The following is a 15,560-nucleotide window of genomic DNA, read 5'->3' as shown; positions in this document are numbered from 1 at the left end:
AAACCAACAAAAAAAAGAAGAAGACAGCATGTGTCTACACCTCTTGCATCCCTCAGCTCAGTGATCTGTCAGGTTGCTGTGGCAGAATAGTTGCGTCTTCTTGAGCTTTCGCGACTCTCTCTCTCTCTCTCTCTCTCTCTCTCTCTCTCTCTCTCTCTCTCTCTCTCTCTCTGTCTCTCTTGCTCCTGCTCCCATCCACTCCTGTGATATCCCAGCCAATGAGATGCCAGCATCCTCTGTGGGGACCTATTTTCATCGGTGGTGGGGGGTACAGACAGAGAGCGCGAGTGAGGGAAGGAAGAGAGAGGTGGATGAAAAGAGGGAGGAAGGAAGGAGGGAGGATGCTTTTGGAGCGTCTGACAGCACCATTACACCCCACAGTGCTACTATCAGCACATGGCTTTTGTGTGGACGTCTGCAAATCAAGGAAAGATGGATTACCCGCATGTCTGTCAATGAAAGCTATTGTATTCAGCCGGGGTGTGTGCCATTGTGCTGTTTTGTCATGGGAGACTGTCTCGGGGGACGTTGTCGAAGTGGTGCTGGTGGGATCAAAATGTTCTGATTTATTTTTTTCCCACATATATATATATGTTGCCAAGCGAAGGAGCAGCATGCCCCCAAAACACTTTTCCTAGAGTGCTGTTGTTTCAAACTTGTCTGTTCTGGATGGAGCGACTCACTGGTGTCCTATCAGCCCCTACACTATCTTCATGAGAGAATTAAGGCTCCGGGATGAAAGCCGCTAAAAGCGGATTACAAGGATAAGCCTGGAGATGCTTTTCATGACGACTTGATGCTAAACAAACCAAACTTAACTCACTTTGACCCAAGCAAACAGCACAGCTTAGCTAACCAGGGAAATATCTCTAGATAAAGAATGTGCCAATCAGAAGCATGTGTCATATCCTCTCTATTTTCAAAGAATTTGATTCACTCTCATTAGATGTCCAGTAATGAGGGAAAGATGACCCTTGGCTATTAATTTCATTAATGTGATTGCCATTAAATATTAAACATTGTGAACTATATCAAGAAACTTGATATTGGGGGTGATTTTGAGGGGTGTTCCTGCCTCTGTTTTGTTATATCAATGAACTAGATCAGTATAATAAGTGACAGGAGGCAGTGTATGCCTATAATTTGAAATTTTAATATACCTTCACCTATTTAAAGGAAGCGTGAGAGAATAGCCAGAAGACAGGAGTCGAATCTGTTAATTTCAAAGTAGATAAGAGGTTTTCCGGAATTTTACTCCATATGTGAAGCACAATTGTTCCTTTTTTGTCACCTTGACATATATGGAGCTGCAGGATGAAACCGGCATTTGTATGGATTCGCCCAGAAGCGGGGTGAAAACCTGGTGGAGATCCTACCACAACAATACATCATTTTGAAATATTTAATACCTTTCCGCACTATCGGCTGCATATTCACATGAGCAGCCACGGACAGACAAGATTATTTCTTAGTGGTGTTTTTGTGACTCGAATAGTTCAGGAACTTAGAAAATAATAATAAAATAAGTTGCATGTTTCTATCTGGAACATTTCTAAAGAAATAGAAATATACAAGTTTTTTTGTGGGGGTGTTAGTAATCTTGGACAATTTCTTGGAAAGAGGCACCAGCTGTGTGGGTGTTTCCTCAAGCCAGAAATTTAATATCTGATTGGTGAAAAATATGTATAATATCTACCTTTAAAAAAAACAAAAACTGATTTACAGAACTCTAGGATGAGAATAACCAGGTCAAAGCAGTGGTGAATGATAATGACCGTTTGTTTTATAGTGTGGGCTGATATTTCAGAAGAAATACATGAATTTGTCAGTTTTATTGAAAATAATCAGCAGAACAAAATGTTGCAGAGATGCAGTTTCTGATAAATTCTGTCTCTGAGTGGGGGAGAAGAAGGCAGTTCGTAAACTCATACTGCCAGTCAGAAAATTCTGCAGAGAAAATGTGACTGGGCACAGGTGAGCAGCATTTACAGAAAAAAAAAACAGTGAAAGTAAGAGACAGGCTCGCAGACTGTAAGAGAGTATTGTTCCCTCTCTCTGATCCAGTTTGAGCCCTGGCAGCCATTCACTGCTTTCTATTTTTAATGGCCTCTCATTGTCCCTTATTCTTGTAGTTCATCCATCTCTGCTTGTCACTAATAAAGAGCCTAATCCATTAAACATGCTCACTATCTACTCTGCAGTCTAATATGACAGAGTGACGCACAGATGGCCCAGCGAAATATTACCCCCAGACTACATTTCCCACAATTCTCAGTGGACTGCTGGCATTTACCCTGAAACCTGAGGGATTTTAATCACTTCATCATAGCTACAATAACATCTTAAAATGAATCAATCGTTCATTAACATTTTACAAAAAGGACCGTCATTTACCATCTTAAACTTGAATGAAAATGTACTGCTCTAATCCTGACTAAAGCCACAAAATAGTTCAGCTCTATGACCGGCGTCATTCACTAAACACGCAAAATCCCTTCTTGCAACTAAACGCATCCTCCTTCCCTCAGCGAGCCCATTGAGAAATCTGTCATTCTCAAACCTTGGCTGTTTACAGTGAATTAACTTTGCGAGTGAGCAGATGTGTGCTCATCAGCCGTGTGTGTTTATGAGTCTGTAAATCCTCCAGGCACGTGAGGACAACCAGCAGATATAGACACACACACACACACACACACACACCGACTAACTAAACAGCTACCAGAAAAGAAAAAAAAAAAGAGAATCTGGAATGTGTGAACAAACACTGAAAGCACGGGTTGCAGCAGGAGTTACCAACCGTGCGGTCATTATATTGTACCCGGAGACCACACCATCCAAACACAGCACAGAAAACTTCATAAGAGTAGAATCATTTCAAGTTTGTACTAATTATTGTCTCCGATACCTCTGGAAAGCTACTGCTCCAACTTGGACCTAATTACAAACATGGAATGTTGAGTGAAAACTTCACTTATTTAAAATATCATGAAGGCAGAAACTTTGAAAAAAGGCCTAACTTCTCTAATTTGACCCGTGGGGCTTTAGGGTCTTCTCTGTTGCTCTTCACCTTCATCCCAAACTGTATTTTATTTTATTGGTTTTTGCGTATATAGTCTGTGTGTGTATCTATTGCTCTTATTTTTTTTCTAAAATAATTATTTTTTTATCTATCTTATTTTATAGTCTTATACATATTTGTAAAGTTTTTCGTATTGTGTGCACCTTTTTTGTGTTTCTGCGCTGCTGTGACGACTAAATTTCCCCACTGTGGGATTAATAAAGTCTAAATCTAAATCTAAAACAGAAATTTGCCAAAGGAACACTGGTATGCTGCGTATGGAGCCACAATACAGCGAGAACAGTGTCAAAATCTCTGCTGAAATGGGACGTTACTAAAAATATTCGCCCACTTCGTGAACGCAGAGACCCGCAGGAGAGGAACATGCTGTGCAACAATACACGAGCACCAGAGAGCGGTCGCTCTGAGGGCTTGTTCAGCCTTCTGATGCTTATTTTCTACAGATCAGACGTTAAACTTTGGTCAGATAAAATATCCCATAAAATGAAATAAGGATTTTGGAGTTAGTACTGTACGTCCACGCGCTCTCTAATTTAAGGCCAAAACTGACCTCACTACTCTTTTTACACATCAAAGACCTGCTATTGTCTTCTTTTCGTGTAGTTTTGTGTTTGATGACTTACAATTAGAGGCCATTAATTCAGCTGACTGCACTAATGGACAGAGCTATGAGAATCCACAGTTTTAGTTAAGACAAAGAAGCAGTTAACTGCTGACCTGTAATACGAGGCGTGAACAACATCCATTGTGCCAGTCTTACGTGTAAGACTAGCCCCCCCTAGTGGTGAGAACAAAGTGGTATCGTATGCACCGTGTGTGATCCGACTGGAGAGAAAAGTAAAAGCAGGCAGATATGGAAAGGTGACCGTCTGTGCGCTGCCTCCATTCATCGGGATCATCAGCAATAGTCTGGACTTTAATTAGTGTTACCAGTAATCAGCTCCTCCGGTCTGAACGCTCCACTGCTGTCAAACTGAGATCAAACTGGGAGTTCACTGCAGGAGGCTCTGAAGGAAAGATGGCAAACTGTGCATAATCTCAATGTCGTCATTTAGGAGGGAGATTTCTGAGATTAAAACAGTTCAGGAAAAATAAACGTGACGAGCTATTTGGAAAAATGTGAATTCTACCACCAACAAATGATGTCACGTACTTTACATAATTAATAGTCGCCTTTACCAACACGTGCGGGGACTGCTGACTACCAGAGGATACTAAAGGGACAACAGAGGCAAAACAAGACGTGCTTTTAAGCCTACATTTTGCTAAAGGCACCACAAGATACTGGTGATGTGAAAACTTTTCAGTTGCTTTTGTCTGCTGCGCCGCAGCCTCACTCCATGATTCAGGCACACCAGAGGGGTTTATTTTTGGGGATAAAATCCTGCCAAATGTTGCTTTAATCATCACAGGCGATAGCACCAGATGGTATCCATCGAAAGCATAATTTATTAAAAACAAGTAGTGATATTAATGTTTTACAGGCTTCAGTTGATTGGTAAAGTATAGACTTTGATGACGTGACGCCCAGATGAGGCCCTGAAAGATTTAAGTAGGCAAAAACTGTGCTAATACTTTTTTTTATATACAATTTTATGAGTATGGTCGAGAAAGCAAAACAGTCAAATGTACATTTTTAATTGTTAAAAATTTGTGTGTTTGTGTTTAACAGCTCAAAAAGGCACGATTCCTTGACTCAATTCAAGAATAGCTGTTAAAACTGGAGACATGTTATTCGGTCAGCGCTCACCACAGAGTCCGTAAGCTTTGTCTCATTTCAGGAGACGGTTTTTCCCAGGAGGAAGTCGGCGTATTCTTTCCTGCGCAGCACGCGGTGCATTTTGAAAGTGTTGGGCGAGGTGGTCGAGTAGGCCATCATCTGGATACGAAGCTCCTTGAACGCACCCTCTGCCACCAGCTGCACCCTCATCGGTCCGATGCTGCCTTTGCTGCGGAAGGACTTGTAGACTGCCGAGTCCTGCTGGAGACAAATGTCCAACTGGAAGACACAGAAACCGGAGAGAGAGAGAGAGAGAGAGAGAGAGAATAAAGAGTTATTTTACGATCAAGTATAAACACACTGTCTGATGGCGATCTTCATCAGGACTTGTCTTACCTTATATCTTTGCTCCTCTGTTAGTTTCCTCACACCTTTCAGCTCTATAAACACTTGATAATGAGGGTCGGAGCCACCTATTGAATCTCCTGCAACGTGACACAATGAGATCAATCATGGCGCAAAAGACACACAAATGTCATCAGACTCCAAAAGTGCGCGGCGACTGAACGGGTATAATGGAGGCGTCTTACCCAAAATGCCGCTCTCAGCACAGCAGTAGTCGACCAGCTGAGCTCCCAGCCACTGAGCAACAGCTTTCTTCAAGGCATCGAGGAACAACGCCTCGGACACTTTCTCCCCTCGAACGTTCAGCATCTGACCTCGTCTGACAGGACACGGGGGCAGGGAGGAGACGTGTTGATATGTCGAGTGTGTGTGTGTGTGTGTGTTACAAACAGCACAAGGTATACTGCATATATAAGGTAACACGCTGTGCCATACAGTACCTGTACTGAAACTCCACAATGGGACACTGGTTGTGGAATCCAACAACTTTCACAATGTCGCCGATGCAATATCTGTATGAAAATTTAAAAAAAAATACGAGCTATCTTAACACTTCTAATGTTCATTAGTTAGTTGTAATGTAAAATTTTAATTGCATATCAGATTGCCTGACGGAGCCCAGGGCACAAATCTGGAATATTATGAAGTGCGATGAAGCTCATTCTTGACAGAGTGCAGTCAAGTGAAACCATATCACAACACCAATGACACAAAGCAATTATGGAGCATAATTTCACTCGTACAGCTTTTTGCTGGCAGAGGTTCACTACTTAATTTGCGGTTGCCTTATAAATCAGACCGAATGGCCCTCAGAGCACAAATGATGCGATCAAATGTTTGTCTTCCTCCTGCCTCTCCCTAACTTTACTCTATTATGTGGAGACAAATATTTCATATGGTGAGAAGCAAAATGATGTCAACATAGCTCAGTCGGACTAATAAAGACGTTTCAGATACTATTAGCCGGTGTCTCGGAACACCTTTTATTCGAAAATAAAGCCATATGTAATTGCATATGCAGAACAGAACAATCCTTTATATCCTTTACGGGTCATCGCGGCGTGTCACAACCAAGAGGACATACTCTAATCAAATCAGGGCATATTTGGCCTGCTTTTCTGGTATTTACTCGATAAAAACACATTCGACTAAAATCATCTGCATGCTACAGCCAAATGAGATGAGATCAGACCTGAAGAGTCCTGAAGCATTTGTGATAACGAGCTCATAGTTGTCTCCCTCCTTCACCTCCGACATCAGCAGGGTTCGAGGCGTCTCCTCATCCAGGCTGCTCTCCGGCAGGAACTCGCAGAACATCGAGCGGGGACACAGCAAGTAACGTCTGTTTGGCTCCTGGGGCCACAGGTTCACCCCTATCAGACCTGCAGGGGCCCACACATACAAATGAGAGGAAACACCAACAACGCATGTGTCTCGTAACCTTAAAACACCTGCATTGGTACCATGTTTGGTGATCTCTTTTGGGGATACAGCTGTTTTTATTACTGAAAAATGTAGCAGTTATTTTTTTCTGATTTAGCAGTTAACCTTTTACTGCGAGACCTTTAAAATGTAAATGTGTGGGAGCAGCTGTTTCCCACAGAGGCGCTCATACTGGTTCCGACCTTCAGTAGCAGCATAGAAGGGCGAGTAGAAAGGCACTCCCTTGCAGTAGTTCTCCCGCAACATTTCACCGTAGATCTGATTGGAGCCCGAGTCCACCGCCAGCACCAGGTGGAGGTGAGGCCACAGACGCTTGGCGATCCCCCTGAAGCCCTCCTGGAAGTGGGCCCGGAGCTGAGCGGCCCTCTCCGGGTCTGGCTTCAATAGAGTTTCGAGCCTGGCCCTCACTGAGGGCTCCAGAGACAGAGCGCTGCTGACTCTCCCTCTTTCGATGTCCCCCACAAGCTCCTGCCAATGCTCCTGTGGGATCAAGAGCATATCAGGTGGAAATTACTTTCCTGATCTTTTATTCATGGGACAAATTAATGGATTTTTTTTTTTTTTTTTTTTTTTTTTTTTGGTCAGTGGGAGCTTGACATCTGACTCAAGAATTTATCCCGCCCCTGTGATAAACAATTGTCTCTTAGAAATAATATTTTTAAAAAGATATCATAAATGTTACAACCACGGATCTCAACTGACACCTTTTTATTTTTTTAGTAATATTTCCCATAATGCCCTGCTTTTTATGCCTCTGATCACATAAAATACGAAGGACCATCAAAAAGTTTAGACAATGCCCCCGTTGTGTGTGAATGGAGTGCAGCACAGTGATGCGCATGGAGCACAGGGTATTCAAAGTTATGTCACTTGATCAACATCAGCGCTTGCACGTTTATCACCACTGTGCTGCAATCGAGTTGAGCCCGACAGAAACAGTCTCTGAACTTTTTCATTGTCCCTTGTAGAGAACAACTTGACACAAAATGTTGTTTACAGGACAATTCAACCATGTACCTGGAGGGCACCGAAGGCATAGAAAACTGTGGAGGCAAAGTTGGACTCCAGTGTTCCCACACTGGGATCTTTCAGAGCAAACAGAAGGTGCAGGTAGAGGGTGTCCTTCTCACCGAGAACCTGAAGGGACACGCAACATTTTAATCATCCTGCCAAAATAAACAAAACGACACCAGAAGCGTCACACGCACGTGAACAGAGAGGTGACGCTACGGCTGACCACTTGTACGACTTGTTGATGGTACCTCGAAGGCAGGTGCTGGAGTTGTGTAGAGGCTGAGCGCGTGGCGAGAGGAGGCTGGCGTGGAGGAGTTTGGTCCGATGGGAATGCCGGCCTCAGACTGGCGAAATACGGGAGCGTAGAACAACTTGGTGGTGCGCTGAAGGCTGTCACTCTCAGGGAATGCCTGTCGCATGGCATCTAAACACACAGTCACTCCCTGATGGAAACAAACAAACAAACAAACAAACAAAAAAAAGTACTGTTAATAACGCACGGGCTGCTGCGAGGAAAACACGCCATCATCAGGCAGCCGCTTCACCTGCAGGAAGAACTCCGTGTTGGTGGCCTTGGTGCTGAGCAGCATGGCGCTGGGGCCGGACGTCCCGGAGGTCATGGCCAGAATCAGCGGCTTCTCAGCAATGATCACCTTCTCTTCTCCGGCTGCGATGCGCCTGATGAGCTCATGATAGTGCTTGTACGTGGTGAGCGGGTGACGCGCCCGGAAGCCGTCGCTGTCTAAAAAAAAATACATCCCCACAAACAGACAGTTTTAAAGTTTCTGCTCATCAGTCGAATCCATCCTCATGAAACATTTCTCTTTTACTATTTTAAGTTATTTTTCAAAGCAAACTTATCAAACAGTCACCAGTTCCAGCATAATGACTGTGAGGACTTGCTTTAGGTTACTTTAGTCTTCTATGACAGTAAAATGAGTTTGTATGAGGTTTGAATATTTGGTCAACCAAAACGAAAGTGTATTTCAGTAAATGTTCAAATGAACCAACATCTTACCAAAAATCAAATATTACAGAAAAATTCTAAAAACTGAAAACAGATTTTGTTTTTTTCTTCTTTCTTCTCTTAGTAATCATTTGATGACCCCTCAGATTTATCCCATTGTCCCTGGATAGAAAACTCCATATGAAGTATTTCAATTCAGCTCAAATACAACAGCTAGAAAAGTAACATGCTGCTTACACAATGATGCATTAGTATTATGAATATAATCCAATGATGTAATATAATAATTTGTCAGAGGGACCAAACAAGTGCTTTTTATATTTTAATACTTTAACTACATTTTGCGCAAACACTGATGTACTTTAAGAGCTTTCATGCAGGACTTTTACTTGTAATCGAGTATGTTTACATCGTCATATTGTTGCTTTTGCTTAAAGTGAAGGATCTGAGTACTTTTTCCATCACTGAAGATTGGAATAATGCGTTGCCGTCTCATACAAATGTATGCTTTTTAATGGATGGTGGGTCCTCCAGCAATTTGGACAAATGACCTCAGTTAAATCCTGCTGTCACCGCTTGCTGTGCAGCAGATAAACTCTTGACTATACTGTGTGTAAATAATACAACGTTACATCACAGTAAATCTGAAGACAAATATGTCACTGCTGGTTTTCACGTGCGTGGAAACGATCAATTTAAAATGTCCCCACGTCAATTGTCCATCAACACCATCTACGTCTCTCCTTACCTTTAATTGAGCTGAAGTCGTACTCTTTTCCATAACATGTGTTCGCGTTTTTACGCAAGCGCAGCAGAAGAGTCTCCTCCTGGACGCTCTTCACCTTCCCAGTATCGGCTTCGAGTTTCCTCCTCTGCCGTCTGCCCAGCCAGCCCGCCGCCTTCGCCGCCAGGTACTGACTGAACAGACTGCTTAACGTCCGGCTTTCACCCTTTAACTTCGAGCTAATATCCCTCCAAACGACTGCTAACCCGGCCAGAGAGCAGACGCCGAGAGCCGTGGGCAGAGCGGGCGGCACGGCTGCAGGGAAGAGCCGGGGACCGAGGTTACGCGAGAAACACAGAGTGGCCAGGTGGGGGCGCTGTGAGGCAATATGTTTGATCAACGTTCAAAACATTAAGTTTGTCAGTACAGACATCGCTGTGGTGGATAAAGGGCTCTGTCTAAGCACCTCTCCCATTCCTTTCCCATTTGCCAACATTTATATTCGTTATTTGTTTTTTTTAAATTTGATCCACTTACCTAGACTTTGTCCAGTTATTGCAACAGCAAACGATAAAACCGCAACACAAAGCGCCAGCGCCACGTGAAACCAGGAGAAACCCATTGAGGGCAAATAATGGGATGTCCTGTTGTTTTGCTACTTTATGTATGCAATAACATTTAAGAAACCTTGACGTGGCGAAGGAAGAACATTAGGTTTTCCGTTCGCAGCTCTGTGCTGCTTCCGTGTTTTGGTCACAGCTTGTCGCGCTGATTGGTTGACTAAACGATGACGTTTTCCAATCTGTTCTACCGATAAAAAGTAAAACTTGTATTTATGAATATGGCATTTGGAAAAAAAATAAACCTAAGAGCAGGTTTCCTTGACAGCAGTCGTTTTGTAAATTTGAAAAAGTAGGAGACTTCAAATCCTATCATTTCAAAATATAAACATGCAATAATTTCATATTTCCCAGACTTATCTAGTTGTGTTTACCTGATCGATGTATAGAAGTTGTATAGAATTGTTTTCTATTGTTTCCCTGTGGATAGAAGAGACACAAAAAACTGCTGGCTGAAGGATGGAGAAATTCAGCAGTGAGTCCTCTCACTTACCATAACATCCGCCGATGGACTGGCTCGATATTTGAGCTGAAATACAAGACAATGTACACTTGCTCCAGGGAAAATTCTTGCTGTCAGAAGTGGGATTCGAACCCACGCCTCCAGAGGAGACTGCGACCTGAACGCAGCGCCTTAGACCGCTCGGCCATCCTGACACTGAGAATGGATATTCACCCAGATATCACGTGTGTCCTCAGGGGGTGGAGTGGTGTATAAACGATCATTAATTGTTAATCATATCATGTTGATGCTGCTGAGGAACGAAGATGATTTCTGTTCCCACCGAGGACGCCTTTGATCAGACCTCCCAAAATCAGGTCCCACCGAGATTTGAACTCGGATCACTGGATTCAGAGTCCAGAGTGCTAACCATTACACCATGGAACCCTGTATTTATGCTTATGAAGCCCCATCATCCAATCATTACCTAGAGTATATATTGCCAAACTAAATTAATTTATTAGGGCCCGAACACCGATGGTGCGAAAGCCCTATTGTTATTCAAGCGATTATTATTATTCTCCGTAAACAACTGTGTGATAGCAACTTTATTATACTCAAAAACACGTGAAAGTTGGTACACTCGTCTCTCCCGGCGAAAAATGTCATATTTTAGCGGAGTCTAAAGTGGGCGTGGCCACTAGCGCTCGCTAGCGCCCCCTAAACAGATGCCTGGCGGCTACATTTACCTACATGCATGAAATTCGGTGGACGTGTGTATAACACCGAGACATACAAAAAAGTTACATTGCATCATTAGGTCAACTCAACAGGAAGTGCGCCATTTTGAATTTAGTTGCCATTTTTGGCGATTCACACATTGTACTTTAACGAACTCCTCCTACAAATTTTGTCGGACCGACCTGGAAGTTATTCTGTGCACTCTTAACATGTTTGGAATTAAAAGTTAACGGAAGAATTTGTTTTCGTCGATCGGTGTGCCCGTGGCGTGGTGGCAAAAAATGTACCCAAAAGTCATGCTATAGTATTTCATCCAAAATGTAATAAAAAAGTCATACTATTGCATGTCGTCCAAAAAGTGACCCAAAAATGAGTTTCAGGAGAAACCCATTGAGGGCAAATAATGGGATGTCCTATTATTTTGCTACTTTATGTATGTAATAATATTTAAGAAACCTTTACGTGGCGAAGGAAGAACGTTGAATTTTACATTCGCAGCTCTGTGCTGCTTCCGTGTTTTGTTCACAGCTTTTCACGCTGATTGGTTGACTAAACGATGACGTATCCCAATCCATTCTACCGATAAAAAGTAAAACTTGTTAGCAAATTACAAAACGACTGCTGTCAAGGAAACCTGCTCTTAGGTTTATTTTTTCCAAATGCCATATTCATAAATATTTTGAAAAAGTAAGAGACTTTAAATCCTATCATTTCAAAATATAAACATGCAATAACTTCATATTTCCTAGACTTATCTAGTTCTGTTTACTTGATCGATGAAGTTGTATAGAATTGTTTTCTATTGTTTCCCTGTGGATAGAAGAGACACAAAAAAACTGCTGGCTGAAGGACAGAGAAATTCAGCAGTGAGCCCTCTCACTTGCCATAACATCCGCCGATGGACTGGCTCGGTATTTGAGCTGAAATACAAGACAATGTACACTTGCTCCAGGGAAAATTTCTACTGTCAGAAGTGGGATTCGAACCCACGCCTCCAGAGGAGACTGCGACCTGAACGCAGCGCCTTAGACCGCTCGGCCATCCTGACACTGAGAGGAGATATTCACCCAGATATCACGTGTGTCCTCAGGGGGTGGAGTGGTGTATAAACGATCATTAATTGTTAGTCATATCATGTTGATGCTGCTGAGGAACGAAGATGATTTCTGTTCCCACCGAGGACGCCTTTGATCAGACCTCCCAAAATCAGGTCCCACCGAGATTTGAACTCGGATCGCTGGATTCAGAGTCTAGCGTGCTAACCATTACACCATGGAACCCTGTATTTATGCTTATGAAGCCCCATCATCCAATCATTACCTAGAGTATATATTGCCAAACTAAATTAATTTATTAGGGCCCGAACACCGATGGTGCGAAAGCCCTATTGTTATTCAAGCGATTATTATTATTCTCCGTAAACAACTGTGTGATAGCAACTTTATTATACTCAAAAACACGTGAAAGTTGGTACACTCGTCTCTCCCGGCGAAAAATGTCATATTTTAGTGGAGTCTAAAGTGGGCGTGGCCACTAGCGCTCGCTAGCGCCCCCTAAACAGATGCCTGGCGGCTACATTTACCTACATGCATGAAATTCGGTGGACGTGTGTATAACACTGAGACATACAAAAAAGTTACATTGCATCATTAGGTCAACTCAACAGGAAGTGCGCCATTTTGAATTTAGTTGCCATTTTTGGCGATTCACACATGTTGTATTTTAACGAACTCCTCCTACAAATTTTGTCGGACCGACTTGGAAGTTATTCTGTGCACTCTTAACATGTTTGGAATTAAAAGTTAACATAAGAATTTGTTTTCGTCGATCGGTGTGCCCGTGGCGTGGTGGCAAAAAATGTACCCAAAAGTCATGCTATAGCATTTCATCCAAAATTTAATAAAAAAGTCATACTATTGCATGTCGTCCAAAAAGTGACCCAAAAATGCGTTTCAGGAGAAACCCATTGAGGGCAAATAATGGGATGTCCTGCTGTTTTGCTACTTTATGTATGTAATAACATTTAAGAAACCTTTACGTGGTGATGGAAGAACGTTGGATTTTACATTCGCAGCTCTTTGCTGCTTCCGTGTTTTGTTCACAGCTTTTCACGCTGATTGGTTGACTAAACGATGACGTATCCCAATCAGTTCTACCGATAAAAAGTAAAACTTGTTGGCAAATTACAAAACGACTGCTGTCAAGGAAACCTGCTCTTAGGTTTATTTTTTCCAAATGCCATATTCATAAATAATTTGAAAAAGTAGGAGACTTCAAATCCTATCATTTCAAAATATAAACATGCAATAGCTTCATATTTCCCAGACTTATCCAGTTGTGTTTACCTGATCGATGAAGTTGTACTTAATTGTTTTCTATTGTTTCCCTGTGGATAAAAGAGACACAAAAAACTGCTGGCTGAAGGATGGAGAAATTCAGCAGTGAGTCCTCTCACTTACCATAACATCCGCCGATGGACTGGCTCGATATTTGAGCTGAAATACAAGACAATGTACACTTGTTCCAGGGAAAATTTCTATTGTCAGAAGTGGGATTCGAACCCACGCCTCCAGAGGAGACTGCGACCTGAACGCAGCGCCTTAGACCGCTCGGCCATCCTGACACTGAGAATGGATAGTCACCCAGATATCACGTGTGTCCTCAGGGGGTGGAGTAGTGTATAAACGATCATTAATTGTTAATCATATCATGTTGATGCTGCTGAGGAACGAAGATGATTTCTGTTCCCACCGAGGACGCCTTTGATCAGACCTCCCAAAATCAGGTCCCAACGAGATTTGAACTCGGATCACTGGATTCAGAGTCCAGAGTGCTAACCATTACACCATGGAACCCTGTATTTATGCTTATGAAGCCCCATCATCCAATCATTACCTAGAGTATATATTGCCAAACTAAATTAATTTATTAGGGCCCGAACACCGATGGTGCGAAAGCCCTATTGTTATTCAAGCGATTATTATTATTCTCCGTAAACAACTGTGTGATAGCAACTTTATTATACTCAAAAACACGTGAAAGTTGGTACACTCGTCTCTCCTGGCGAAAAGTGTCATATTTTAGCGGAGTCTAAAGTGGGCGTGGCCACTAGCGCTCGCTAGCGCCCCCTAAACAGATGCCTGGCGGCTACATTTACCTACATGCATGGAATTCGGTGGACGTGTGTATAACACCGAGACATACAAAAAAGTTACATTGCATCATTAGGTCAACTCAACAGGAAGTGCGCCATTTTGAATTTAGTTGCCATTTTTGGCGATTCACACATTGTACTTTAACGAACTCCTCCTACAAATTTTGTCGGACCGACCTGGAAGTTATTCTGTGCACTCTTAACATGTTTGGAATTAAAAGTTAACGGAAGAATTTGTTTTCGTCGATCGGTGTGCCCGTGGCGTGGTGGCAAAAAATGTACCCAAAAGTCATGCTATAGTATTTCATCCAAAATGTAATAAAAAAGTCATACTATTGCATGTCGTCCAAAAAGTGACCCAAAAATGAGTTTCAGGAGAAACCCATTGAGGGCAAATAATGGGATGTCCTGTTGTTTTGCTACTTTATGTGTACAATAACATTTAAGAAACCTTTACGTGGTGATGGAAGAACGTTGGATTTTACATTCGCAGCTCTGTGTTGCTTCCGTGTTTTGTTCACAGCTTGTCGCGCTGATTGGTTGACTAAACGATGACGTATTCCAATCTGTTCTACCGATAAAAAGTAAAACTTGTTGGCAAATTACAAAACGACTGCTGTCAAGGAAACCTGCTCTTAGGTTTACTTTTTCCAAATGCCATATTCATAAACAATTTGAAAAAGTAGGAGACTTCAAATCCTATCATTTCAAAATATAAACATGCAATAATTTCATATTTCCCAGACGTATCTAGTTGTGTTTACTTGATCGATGAAGTTGTATAGAATTGTTTTCTATTGTTTCCCTGTGGATAGAAGAGACACAAAAAAACTGCTGGCTGAAGGACGGAGAAATTCAGCAGTGAGCCCTCTCACTTGCCATAACATCCGCCGATGGACTGGCTCGATATTTGAGCTGAAATACAAGACAATGTACACTTGCTCCAGGGAAAATTTCTACTGTCAGAAGTGGGATTCGAACCCACGCCTCCAGGGGAGACTGCGACCTGAACGCAGCGCCTTAGACCGCTCGGCCATCCTGACACTGAGAGGGGAATCTGTTAATCATATCATGTTGAGGAAGTATAGTATAATGCTGCTGTAGCGAAAACAAATCTCCCTTCTGGATTAATAAAGTAACTATCTATCTATCTGTCTACAGGCGTCTCTCCTGGTGAAAAATTTCATATTTTTCATAAACAGATGCCCCGGCAGCTACAAGCTAAAACCGGCAAAATTGCCACAGACATTC

General features: G+C 42.4%; 1 protein-coding gene and 7 non-coding genes across 8 annotated transcripts; all 8 read right to left on the bottom strand.

The window, feature by feature from the left end:
• Window positions 1-4,505: 4,505 nt before the first annotated feature.
• Window positions 4,506-10,084, bottom strand: ghdc (GH3 domain containing). The gene is made up of 11 exons (XM_069155508.1): window positions 9,890-10,084; window positions 9,377-9,667; window positions 8,207-8,403; window positions 7,910-8,104; window positions 7,665-7,784; window positions 6,830-7,127; window positions 6,397-6,586; window positions 5,645-5,716; window positions 5,390-5,523; window positions 5,196-5,284; window positions 4,506-5,078 (listed from the first exon to the last, which is right to left on the bottom strand). The coding sequence occupies exons 1-11, from the start codon at window positions 9,972-9,974 to the stop codon at window positions 4,857-4,859; spliced, it is 1,893 nt and encodes a 630-aa protein (XP_069011609.1). The 5' UTR covers window positions 9,975-10,084; the 3' UTR covers window positions 4,506-4,856.
• A 462-nt stretch (window positions 10,085-10,546) lies between these two features.
• On the bottom strand, window positions 10,547-10,629 carry trnal-cag (transfer RNA leucine (anticodon CAG)). The gene has a single exon. It is a non-coding gene; the product is annotated as a tRNA-Leu (tRNA).
• Window positions 10,630-10,789: 160 nt separating this feature from the next.
• trnaq-cug (transfer RNA glutamine (anticodon CUG)) lies at window positions 10,790-10,861 on the bottom strand. Its single transcript has one exon. It is a non-coding gene; the product is annotated as a tRNA-Gln (tRNA).
• Window positions 10,862-12,120: 1,259 nt separating this feature from the next.
• On the bottom strand, window positions 12,121-12,203 carry trnal-cag (transfer RNA leucine (anticodon CAG)). The gene has a single exon. It is a non-coding gene; the product is annotated as a tRNA-Leu (tRNA).
• A 160-nt stretch (window positions 12,204-12,363) lies between these two features.
• On the bottom strand, window positions 12,364-12,435 carry trnaq-cug (transfer RNA glutamine (anticodon CUG)). The gene has a single exon. It is a non-coding gene; the product is annotated as a tRNA-Gln (tRNA).
• Window positions 12,436-13,695: 1,260 nt separating this feature from the next.
• On the bottom strand, window positions 13,696-13,778 carry trnal-cag (transfer RNA leucine (anticodon CAG)). Its single transcript has one exon. It is a non-coding gene; the product is annotated as a tRNA-Leu (tRNA).
• Window positions 13,779-13,938: 160 nt separating this feature from the next.
• Window positions 13,939-14,010, bottom strand: trnaq-cug (transfer RNA glutamine (anticodon CUG)). The gene has a single exon. It is a non-coding gene; the product is annotated as a tRNA-Gln (tRNA).
• A 1,259-nt stretch (window positions 14,011-15,269) lies between these two features.
• Window positions 15,270-15,352, bottom strand: trnal-cag (transfer RNA leucine (anticodon CAG)). Its single transcript has one exon. It is a non-coding gene; the product is annotated as a tRNA-Leu (tRNA).
• Between the last annotated feature and the right edge of the window lie 208 nt (window positions 15,353-15,560).

Source organism: Embiotoca jacksoni, unplaced genomic scaffold, assembly GCF_022577435.1.
Source record: "Embiotoca jacksoni isolate LCO1_2020_lvr unplaced genomic scaffold, fEmbJac1.0.p SCAF_20, whole genome shotgun sequence".
Lineage (NCBI taxonomy): Eukaryota > Metazoa > Chordata > Actinopteri > Embiotocidae > Embiotoca > Embiotoca jacksoni.
The sequence above is the reverse complement of the archived record's forward strand: the minus strand, read 5'-3'. Positions and strand labels throughout refer to the sequence as shown.